The 11,421-nt window shown below is 50.9% G+C and overlaps 4 protein-coding genes across 4 annotated transcripts; 1 reads left to right on the plus strand and 3 right to left on the minus strand.

Moving 5' to 3' along the window:
* The first annotated feature begins 446 nt into the window (after window positions 1–446).
* Window positions 447–5,692, plus strand: BU24DRAFT_164640 (uncharacterized protein). Its single transcript, XM_033521417.1, has 5 exons — window positions 447–1,191; window positions 1,247–1,679; window positions 1,730–3,740; window positions 3,843–4,293; window positions 4,345–5,692. Exons 1-5 carry the CDS (start codon window positions 758–760, stop codon window positions 5,444–5,446), a joined length of 4,431 nt encoding a protein of 1,476 aa, XP_033386415.1. The 5' UTR covers window positions 447–757; the 3' UTR covers window positions 5,447–5,692.
* Window positions 5,693–5,838: 146 nt separating this feature from the next.
* BU24DRAFT_440789 (P-loop containing nucleoside triphosphate hydrolase protein) lies at window positions 5,839–7,252 on the minus strand. The gene is made up of 2 exons (XM_033530386.1): window positions 7,085–7,252; window positions 5,839–7,027 (listed from the first exon to the last, which is right to left on the minus strand). Exon 2 carries the CDS (start codon window positions 6,914–6,916, stop codon window positions 5,939–5,941), a length of 978 nt encoding a protein of 325 aa, XP_033386416.1. The 5' UTR covers window positions 6,917–7,027; window positions 7,085–7,252; the 3' UTR covers window positions 5,839–5,938.
* Window positions 7,253–7,451: 199 nt separating this feature from the next.
* BU24DRAFT_421093 (DAO-domain-containing protein) lies at window positions 7,452–9,284 on the minus strand. Its single transcript, XM_033527640.1, has 3 exons — window positions 9,001–9,284; window positions 7,855–8,945; window positions 7,452–7,798 (listed from the first exon to the last, which is right to left on the minus strand). Exons 1-3 carry the CDS (start codon window positions 9,241–9,243, stop codon window positions 7,639–7,641), a joined length of 1,494 nt encoding a protein of 497 aa, XP_033386417.1. The 5' UTR covers window positions 9,244–9,284; the 3' UTR covers window positions 7,452–7,638.
* A 495-nt stretch (window positions 9,285–9,779) lies between these two features.
* BU24DRAFT_479429 (SAF domain-containing protein) lies at window positions 9,780–11,327 on the minus strand (the record flags this gene model as incomplete). The annotated part of the gene is made up of 2 exons (XM_033533074.1): window positions 11,169–11,327; window positions 9,780–11,109 (listed from the first exon to the last, which is right to left on the minus strand). The coding sequence occupies exons 1-2, from the start codon at window positions 11,261–11,263 to the stop codon at window positions 9,780–9,782; spliced, it is 1,425 nt and encodes a 474-aa protein (XP_033386418.1). The 5' UTR covers window positions 11,264–11,327.
* Between the last annotated feature and the right edge of the window lie 94 nt (window positions 11,328–11,421).

The raw sequence follows: 11,421 nt of genomic DNA on the forward strand, positions 1-11,421 counted from the left end.
CAAAACACTCTTTGTCAACAAAACTTTTGATAGTGGCATCCCTTCAGTTCAATGTGAAATGTTCCCCTGCATAGCAACTCAAAACCCGTAAACCCAATTCCCTCGAACAATATATTGAAAATGGGATCCTGCATCTGCGGCGCTACATTGACCGACTAGGCTAAGGCCAAGAAAACGGTCTGGCGGTTTTGGCGCATGCACGCCCGACACCGACAATCTCGAAGGGAGACAACACAACTCCATCTGCACTTGACATCCTCGCCCACAACACCCTCCTCGCAGATTCCCTTCCTCTTCGCCTTCGCTCTCTTCTTCGCAATCGTGCGCCCTGATCCGTACCCCGCATGATTAGTCCAAAAGGGCCCATATCGAAGGCGACGCGTCCTTGTCCCGCAGGTGTCGCAAAAGTGCGGCAGTACAATTTAGAGGCCCCCCGACGCCCGTCTCGCAACCAGGATCCCAAGTGTTAACGGCCCATAATACAGGCCAGGACACGAAACCGACCCCGCAAGCTGCCCAGTTCTCCCTGGCTCGACCACCGCCGTCTACAAAATACAAACAAATAGCACCTCACTGCCATTGACGAGCTCTGCATCCCTTCTATTGCGTTCAGCTGGCTATGCGCCCCAACGAGGAGCCTGTTGAGCAGACGGTTCGCCCCACAGAGGTGCAGAACTCATAGGATCCTCAGCTTGGACACACACAGGGAGGAGGATCTTCCTAGCCAGCTGCCTCCGGGCAAGAGGAGGAGGCCACAATGGTGTCCTACCCGCCAAAGGCATCACATTCGCATTCGCGCTCGCAACCAACACCTTCTGGATCAGCGTCGAACACCCCCGGCCATGTCAAGAGAGGCTCTGCCTCGTCAAACCACCGCACCTCGAGTCGGGAGGACAGACCCCCGAGCCGGAAGGGGTCCGCACAGCGTGCTGCACAAGATGTGCCCGGTCTTAGCGATTACCAGCTGGGGGATTGCCTGGGAAAGGGCGCGTTTGGCAGTGTATATCGAGCGCTCAATTGGAATACAGGAGAAACAGTGGCAGTCAAGCAGGTTCGACTGGAGAATCTGGGGGGTGCCGAGCTCAAGACCATCATGCTCGAAATCGACCTGCTGAAGAACCTCAACCATGCCAACATCGTCAAGTACCAGGGATTCGTTAAGACACCCGATTCCCTCTACATTGTTCTAGAGTAGGTTCTAATTTTGTTTGTTTCATGTTGCTACTAGGGTTATTGACACGCGCAGGTACTGCGAAAACGGCTCGTTGCACAGCATCTGCAAGAACTTCGGCAAGTTCCCGGAAAATCTCGTCGCGCTATACATGTCACAGGTCCTGCATGGTCTATTATATCTCCACGAACAGGGTGTTATTCATCGAGACATCAAGGGCGCCAATATCCTCACTACCAAAGAGGGATTGGTAAAACTGGCGGATTTCGGTGTGGCTACAAAAGCTTCTGGTCTTGATCAAGCAAGTGTGGTAGGAACTCCCTACTGGATGGCGCCCGAAGTTATTGAGCTCTCTGGTGCTGCAACCTCGTCTGATATATGGAGCTTGGGATGTACTGTCATCGAGCTGATTGAAGGCAAACCGCCCTATCATAAGCTACAGCCCATGCAGGCCTTGTTCAGGATCGTGAATGATGAGCACCCACCTATTCCAGGTAGTGCCTCTTCCGTGAGTATTATGTCTTCTTTGCCTATTGCTCCTCAACTTACCGTCCATAGCTTCTGCGGGACTTCCTCATGGAGTGTTTCCAGAAGAATCCAACCCTACGTATATCAGCCAAACGATTGCTCAAGCATCCCTGGATTCGAAGCGCAAAACGTACTGTCCCCGCCATCCCAACGAAACCGACCGAATATACAGAAGCTGTCAAATCGGTTCAGGAATGGAATGAGGCACTGAAATCTCCCGGCTCATTACGGCGAAGCGCCCGCTCGACTCCCGCAGCCAAGAAATCACCACCGTCGTCGAAATCGAATGGCTCCACTCGCAAACCTTCGCTGAATATGAATGTGCACATACCAAAGCCAAGGCCAACTGCTGAATCCTTCCGATCACCTGAGATGGATGTGAGTGATAACTGGGATGATGATTTTGCAGAAAGCATATCACCAACGGCGCTTCATTTACCACATTTGAGGCCCCAGGACAACTTTGCGGGCTTGTTCTCCAGCGACAAGTTGAAGGCCTTTGCAAGCTTTGAAGCTGTTACAGAGGAATCATCTACCTTGGACGGTGAAGCTACAGTTAAGAGTCCATTGGATTGGCGTCATTATCTCCAAAGAAGAAATTCTAGCACATTCGAGGAACCTGAGACAGTGAAGTACTCATCGACAAGAGTGAAGCCCTCTACTTCACGGTCAGCCTCCGGCGTGATGCAACCCGAGGAGCGACACGACGGACCCAAGACAGCTTTTCTTCGTGGTGTTCCAAAGGCCACACAGCTCCCCAAGACCAAGGTAGCAGCCCTTGCAAGGCCTTCCACTCTTTTCCGCGAAGATTCGGTTGAAGATTACTCCGATCTCATGCCCACAGACGATGGGGCATTCGAGAAGCGTGTAAGAGCCATGCAAGGCCACCAGCCACAGTCCGTCATACCGCAGATGGCCAAAGCGAACAACAGTTCACCCGCCGAATCTTTCTCACCTCGTTTGTTCCACCCAAGCGATCTGAAATCCGCGCCGAAGTCTACCCGCGATACCAAATCGAATGGCAACGTTCGCCAACGCTCCGTCTCGTCTACGTCGACTCGGAAAATGCAGCGGTCGCAGTCGGAAATCGAGATTCAGAAGTATGCCGAGGGAGACGAGCAGGATGACTTTTCTGATGTTCAGGGAGATATCAGACGGCCCGCCCGCGCCGAAAGCGATAGTGGCTCTGACTATAGCAGCATGGCTCTCGTGCCTTCCAAGATGTCCTCGTCTTTCATATTACCGGATGAAGACGAGATTGATCCATTCGCTAATCTGGAAGAGGGCATCGAAAACATCAATCTTGAAAACAACGTCGCACGTGACCGAGATGATCGCCTAGCCAAACAGACAGAAAGCCTTGTCGGCTGTCTCAAGACCAGCCAGCCCGACGATGTTCTCCTCGATATAACGGATCAGCTCATACAGGTTCTGTATGAGTCACCTGACAAGAAGTCTATCGTGCTACGCTCTCATGGCCTGCTCCCTATCCTCGAGATCCTCCAGACGATGCCGCCAAACGAGGTGGTGCTGCGACTATTGAAGATCATCAATATGATCATTCTCGAAGATGCTGAATCACAAGAGAGTTTAAGCTTTTTGGGTGGCATTCCCATCATCTCGACATACGCCTACAAGAAGTATCCTTCAGAGATCCGCAAAGAGGCTGCAGCGTTCGTGCGACAGATGTATCAGACCAGCACTCTCACACTACAGATGTTCATCGGTTGCGGTGGAATCAACGTGCTGGTAGAGTTTCTCGAGGAGGATATCGATACCGAACGAGATCTTGTGCTTATCGGCGTGAATGGCGTGTGGTCTGTCTTCGAGTTGCAGGGTCCAACACCCAAGAACGATTTCTGCCGGATATTTTCACGAAGCTCTGTTCTGTACCCCTTGTCATTGGTTTTGAATCGAGTCGTGGACGAGGAGGGCGAACTGGCTGATCTGATTGAGGGGAGGATTGTGAACATCTTCCTTATCTTTTCGCAAGCTGAAAGCCATGTCAAGGATCTCGTGGCCGACCGAATGATTCTCAAACGTAAGTCAATTGAACCCTTACCCTATCTTCAGCCCAGGACACACGATTGCTACCCGTTCTTGGGGTCCTCTTCGTGATGAGTAGAGTACTGACACTTTATAGGTGTCCTCAAGGATCTTCGAAAGATGGCACCAGCGCACATGGTCACAATGCTGAAGTTCATCAAGAACCTTTCAATGTTGTCGTCTACCCATGAAGCATTGCAAAATTCAAACGCCATCGATCTTCTTGTAGAGCTTCTCAAATCATCCAAGGATCAACCACTTTACCGCGAGATTTCGAACCAAATTCTCAACACAATGTACAATTTGTGCCGACACAACAAGTCTCGCCAAGAAGAAGCTGCTTTGTCCGACATAATCCCCATTTTGAAGGACATCGTTGCAAAGGGCGGCCCTCTCAAAGAGTTCGCGCTCCCTATTCTATGCGAGTTGGCGCATAGTGGTAAAGTTGCCCGCAAGATGCTGTGGGATGGCAAGGGTTTGCTTTTCTACATTAGTATGCTTGCCGATCGGAACTGGCAGGTGCCGGCATTGGATGCTATTTTCGTTTGGTAGGTGCAAGATATCGAATGTTCTGGACACCCTTTACTGACTTTTATCAGGCTTCAGGAAGAAACTGCTCGCGTGGAGCAGTATCTACTGTCTTCTAACTTCAGCACATCAATCATAGCCTCATACACTTCTCCCGAGCTGTCTCAATCCACCTTCGAGAACATGCTTGAACCCCTTCAGAAGCTTGTTCGCCTTTCTCCACCCATCGCCGAATCGCTCGCCTGCCGCGAAATCTTTACGCGTACTGCCCAGAAGTTGGGTCATAAAGATGCCGTCACGCGACTCAATCTGTTGCGAATTTTGAGAACAATATGCGATGCTACTGAGGAGGGCTGCACACTGATCAAAGCTTATGGTGTCTATGAACCCATCTTCCATCTCTCAAACCACGACCCCGCCATCCTGGTTCGACAGATGGCGGAGGAGCTTGTCCGTGCCTGCGATGAAGTTGGCAAACGATCAACGTCACGAGCTTCCGGCTTCCGACGACCCACTTCCAGCGCCGGAGTACGTGCAGGCTCGGGGTCAAGCAATGGCTCAACGATCGTGTCTGGTATGACACCACCTACACCCACAAGCCTCAAGTCGACATTTGCCATGCCGCTGATGCCATCATCAACACCTTCTTCGCTTTCACTTCGTGAGCGAGAACGGCTTAGCCGCAGCCAATCCACAGCTGGCATTTGGGATCTCCAAGAAGAGCCCGCGAAGCCGGCACCACTGATTCGATCATCCACCGCATTTGGTGCTCTAGGTACACCCACAGGATCTCCATCTGTAATGAGCGGTGTATCCCGCCTGGGTAGCTCTAGGCCACCGAGTCGCGATGCCTCGAGCCTTTCACGCATGGAGTCAAGCCGGCCATCGTCTTCATCCTCCGAACTGAATGCACCAGGGAAGAGCAGACTTCCTAAAGCAAGGCAGGGACGGCTCAGCGAAGTTGCCAGTAGGAGAAGAGACCGAGAAAGTGGTGTAGGTCTGTCGCTTGGACAAGCTGACGAGAATCAAACCCCTGGTCTCGGTTCTGGCCGCAGCGAAGCATCAAGCTCGACACCTTTACCACGCTTGCAGATCGCCCGACGCCGGAGAGAAACATCAGGCGGTGAGATGGGCATGCCTAGACGGAGGGGGAGTCGGGTCAATGAGGAGTAGTATCTTCGTTATCGTCGGCGGCTCACTCCTTATCCGTCCTCCCACCCCACTCAGAAAGACTCAATATGAGTCTTCGAGTGCATTTCCTTATACACCAGAGCAAAGGTGGTGTTTAAATACAACTTCCACTTCTCCATATCCTTCTCTCTTTTTCTTTCTCTTTTTCTTTTGTCGCGGAACACAACGGATGGACGGTCATAGCATTTGATAGATGGACTGAACTGCATGCATGCATAGCTAGGCGTTAAGTATCCCGGTCTTTGGAGGCGGGTTTGCCCCTTTTGGTTGGTTTTTGTTATGTTCCCTCGAGAGGGGTTGTCTGGAACGCGTATGCAGAGTATGGACATGACGCAGAAAAGAGGATTGTGAGGTCGTTGATGACAATACGATATACATACATGTTTATGTGTTTGACTCTATGTTTTGGATCGTGATGTGTCGTGTTCAGCTTACGCTTCGATCCTCATTACGCGATAAGGCAGACATTTAGTACTATCTGCTCTGACCTTCATCAACTGGATGTGTGCTGCTTGGATATGGGTTCCCCCAAATGACTTCCACCTTTTCGACGTTCCTTTCTCGGTCCAACACAACTCTAACCTGCCTTCCGCTACCCGGCTCAAAGAACCCTTTCCTCAACCCGTCCAGATACAGCTCATAACCAGGCATGTATCCCTTCACGAACGCGACGACCGCCTCATCCTTCATCCCGGACCCCTTCTTCTCAATCATCGCATGCTCCTGCTGCAACCTCCACCTATACACATTCCTCAAATCGTCCGTATCGATATGCACCAAGAAATCAAAATGCTCCGGTCCCATAAACGCCTCACTATACCTCATCAACCCCTCATCCACCTCCTTCAAATGCTTCACCTCATGATCCGCCAACGTCGTAATCGACAACTCCTCCTCTCCACTCCCCTTCTCCCTCTCCGCCCTCTCCCTCTTCTCCACAATCTCCCGCTCCCCAATCGCCTGAAACCCCACACACCACCCCTCAAAAACCACAACATCCGGCTTCCTCTCCACGACCTCCCACTCCTCCCTCGGTGCGCGATCCCCCTCGCCACCAAAACAACTCTTATCGAACCTCGGCACCTTCAACTCCCCCTCCCCATCCCACGCCCTCAGCTCCCCGAAAAACCTCCTCGCAAGCTCCTCCTCGTGCGTCCCTGGTTGCCCCCGCGTCCGATACAAAGCATTGGAAGGGTCCGCGTCGCGCCGCGCGACGAGGTCCGCGTGCGTCTTGTACAGGTCGTCTAGGGAGATGGTGATGGTGGAGAGGTTGTAAGGGGGCGACGACAGGATGGAGACGATGTGGGAGGCCCAGGTTGACTTGCCGCTGCCTTGGAGGCCGGTTATACCGAGGATTATGGGGGTGTTTGGGTTGGGGGAGGAGAGGCGGGCTGTGAGGGTGGGGAGGATGTGGGAGAGGACGGTGCGGATGTTGGTGTCGAGGTTTGCCATTGTGAGGGGGGTGTAGGGTGTGTGTGTCACGAGTGGTCCTGGATTTTAGAGGTTCAAGGGTTTTCTATGAAGGTGACCAGTTTTGCGGATACAAGGTATTGTGATTGTGTCCTATCTCAGATGGTAAGTGTGGTCCTGAGGGGTAGATGAATGGCGTTTGAGACGAACTCCAATTCTAATCGGTTACAAAGTCACCACAAAAATCCCGGGGCATGCAGCTTCTTTTCAAGGTCCTTCAACTTAAGTGCTAGGCTAAGACCCCAGATTCCCTTGGCCGCGGACGTGGGAATTGAAACACCGTCTCAGATCTGAAGGTTGCGGAGATCAACGAACGAGTGGTGGGGAATGGTTGTTCTGCTTGGTCGTTTCGGCCCGAGCTTCTCCACATGGTTGGAAGAGAGCGGAAAAACAAACTGCGGGCATGCTACGCGTATGTTTCAGTACGGGAGGATCAGGAGTTTATTTATCCGAGGTGCTTGTGAGATCTTTCGACCTATGTTCATATTGAACATAAATATTTTAGATAAATTATGAGGCGGAAAAATGTAGTCTTTTGCACGAGAATCTCAAAATTTCAACTTTTAGTGCGAGAAAAATGGGATGGTCTTGCATATCGCGATTTGAACTAAAAGCAAACCGGAAGATGAAACCCCTTGCGACATTGCGAAGACGCTAGATTGAATGCAAAAGATGATAGTACTATAAGGACTTACAGCGCAGCATCATATAATTGCGACCTTCGGCGCTGCGGTTTTCTCTTCGATGCGTTTAATACGCTGCTCTGTGAGTTGGTATACATCTGGCAAACCAGTCTCACTCCAGGATTGGCCATTGATTAGCTTTACGAGACCTGGAGCCGCTGTGAAGATGCGAGCCATGCCACTAGAAAAATCAAGTCAGCAAAAGTGATAAACACTAATAGAACGATAAGAACTTACTGTCCATGGTGACCAGCGCAAACCCATTGCCCGGGCTTACCAGGCAGTTCACCAACGAAAGGGACGCCATCCGCACTCAGTCCGATAATTCCTGACCAGCTATAGTCGAAACCCTCGCCGGGTCCAAATTCAGCATCCCTCCATCCTGGAAACTCTTGCTCGACAAGATCGCGGACATGTTTAGTCACATATTCGATTCTCGCTAAACCGTCGTTGGTGCAGTTTTCAGGGTGATTTTCAACCCAGGCGTCTAATTCCTTTTGTCCGGGGTTGCTTCCACCGAACATGATGGCTCCATCTCCGACAGATCGAGGATTGATACTAAACAACCCACCGTCCGGTAATAAGACGGCGTACGAGTTTTGGAGGGCGTTTGTTCCTGACCATGCACGCGGCGGAACGACCTTGTTGCACATATGAGGTTTCGGGGTGATAAGGCCCCGCAATGATGGTTCGATAGCGGCGCTGTACGCATTGGTTGCATGCACAACTCGATTACATGCAACATCTCCACGATCGGTATGAATGATCCATTGTCCATTCTCCCCGTTTGTAACCTTTCGTGCGCAGGTGTATGTCTGCAGATTCGCCCCCTTCTCAATGTTCGAACGCATAACGTGGGCTGTTAGTTTCCATGGCTGAAGCGTTGATGCTAGCCAAGCATAACACGCTTTCGCACCTTTTATACGTGTTATAAGGGCAGCTTCTTCCGGGTTGTCGGTTACCTTGATATGGTCAACTTTGCCTCCGGCCTTTCGCAGGCGATCGAAGACATCTCGAGCAATATCCGCTACCTCGTCATCGAGCGGAACATCGAGGGTGTCGCCGATCCACAAGTCGCAGTCAACGTTGTTTTCCTTAACGTAAGATACCAAAGCTTCCCAGGTATCCTGTTCGTTTTGCAAGATCTTGAGAGCCTGCTCTGCACCGAGTGCTTTCTCGTATTTGCCAAACCCACGGAACTGATCTGGTTTGCAATGTCCAGCATTGCGGCCTGTTGCACCAGAGCAGAATTCGCGAGCTTCAAGGACAAGAACTTTCTCGTCTGGGCGAGTCTCTAAGAGGTGTTTGGTAGTCAAGGTGCCAGTGATCTTTGAAGATGAGTCAGTATGATCTAACGGCATAGATGAATAAATAGGCAATTACCCCGGACCCGATGACGACTGTATCGACATGATTTGGAAGTTCTTTGGTCGTGCGATGATTCAATAGCGGATCGCTGCGTACTTGCTGGAGCCAGTACGACAATGATTGGCCGCTTGGCTTTGGATATCCTGTTCGCCCTTGATCAGGCTGTGAGGATGCATACTCCTCAACATTGAGAACGGCAGAGGTATCGGGTCGTGAGACACCTGAAGCACCACTATAAATCGTCTTGGAAGAATCCATGTCTATTGTGATCAAAGGGTTCTGAAGCAAACAAAGTGCGTTGTAAATTGTGACAGCCTGGTCGAGGGTACTCAGTTATCTTTAAGTAGCGCGTTATCGATAAGAGCTCGCAAGAATTCCGAACCTCAGGCAGATTCGGAATTGAATCAGGCTATCGGGATCAACTCAGCCACGAATTCAGCGATGTTTGAGTAGGCTGTGCAACGGCTCTGTCCTATTGTTACATAGGAGACACATGCATCATATTTATAATGGACTAGGCAACTAATGGGAACGAGACGATGCAGTAATTAAGTAGCATCGGAATGAAATCGGAACAGGGAGTCGTAATCGCTACGCGGGTGAGCTATTGCGCCATTTCAAGTCTCTTTCTCGAGATACATGTTGTCAAGGCCTTAAAGCATCGATGACATTTTTGCTTCCTGTGTGAACGATTGTATTTAGAAAGTGTAAATTCATTTCATCTCTAAGCTATTCCTATGCTCAAACGCCTGCGTAATGCCCTTCTAATGCTGATCAGATCTCATAACGTACATTTAGTGCACACCGTTGACCCCATTGACCCCATTTGTCTTAGTAGTAGAAGGGATACGACCAGCTACTTGGAACTCTTTTCGGTAGATTGCCTCCATCTCCCTTCGCACGGCAACAGCCTGAGACTTCTCGCTGTACTCGACATCTGCCCAAGAGAGGCCTTGTCCCTTCTTGACGTCCCTCTTGAGAACAATACCATGAGCAAGACCAATAGGGAGACCCTCAATAGCGAGCGAATCTTCGGATGTCATCAACTTGCCATAGACCATGAAGCCACCCTCGCCATCGAGCTTCTCGCCAGCCTTGAGATCGCGCTTCGCCGTTGCGACAACATCACCGGACCAAGTCTTGCACTGTCCGGTAGGCTCGCCACGAACCATAATGCTGGCGATTGAAATGCCAAGCTCGAGTCCAATCAAGTGGTAAGGCTTGTATTGAGCAGCGTATTTGCCCGTAGAATCAGTCTTGAGGCCGTACTGCTTGAAGCAGTCCTTCTGGTATGGGCCGGGAGCTTCGATGACGACGTAAACACCCCATCGTAGGTCATTGTGTACCCAACGACCATCCTTCTCTAAACATGAGACAACTTCGACAGTGCCCTTCTTCTGAAGCTGGCCGCCATCGCTAGCAGGCTTCAAGACCTCGGGAAGATCGTGAGTGCCGCAAGGCGGGAATGCAAGGCCATCGGAAGGAGGAGACAAGTCGCAGCCGTTAGCAACGGCAGCCATCTCGAGGGCAGATTTTGTTCCATCGAGGAAAGAGTTGAACATTTGAGGGTTGAAGTCACCGCTGGCTAACTGCTCCTCCGTGAAACCGTAGTAGTTCCAAATGGTGTCTGGAGTTGAGCTGTGGTATTGTGGTAAATGCTTCGTGCCTTTTCCAGCGCACACAACGTCGAACCCTGCAGCTCTTGCCCAGTCGACTTGCTCGGCAATGAGGGCAGGCTGGTCTCCGTATGCCATAGAGTAGATGATTCCCGCCTCCTTCGCCTTTCGGGTGAGAAGGGGTCCTGCAAGAACATCGGCCTCAACATTGACCATGACGATATGCTTCTTGTGTTCGCAGCACAGAAGCACGTGGCGAACACCAGCAGCTGGGTTGCCCGTAACCTCGAGAATGACGTCGATGCCTGGTGTCGCGATCATGGCAGCAGAGTCGGTGGTGATGACAGTCTTGCCTTGCTTGAGGCCCTCCTCGAGAGATAATGAAGCTGTGGTGTCATACTTGTCTTCGGGAAATCCAGTACGCTTGAGGGAGTTGAGCGCACGTTCAGGGGAGAGGTCGGCAATGGCTGCAAGGCGAACTCCAACTGTTCGATGTGATTGAGAAATGCTATTTTGGCCAGGTTAGCTAGAGAATTTTTACCAATAGGGAACTCAAGCCAAACTTACTACATTGATCCGAACTTCCCAGCTCCGATGATACCCACCTGGATAGGCTTGCCACTAGCCTCAAGGGCAGCAAGTTTGGTCGAGAGAGATGTCATTTTGATCGTAGGACTTTTGCACAAATTATTCAGAAAAGATTATGAATCAAGAATGATGAAGTTGAATGCTTTGCGAGTAATGAATTCCAATGGATCTTGTCACAGATATTTATTTCCATAGAGTTTTCCGATTTCCCGATTTGCCGGTGACCACCTCC

This window comes from Aaosphaeria arxii (genome assembly GCF_010015735.1).
Source record: "Aaosphaeria arxii CBS 175.79 unplaced genomic scaffold BU24scaffold_3, whole genome shotgun sequence".
Classification (NCBI taxonomy): Eukaryota; Fungi; Ascomycota; class Dothideomycetes; order Pleosporales; genus Aaosphaeria; species Aaosphaeria arxii.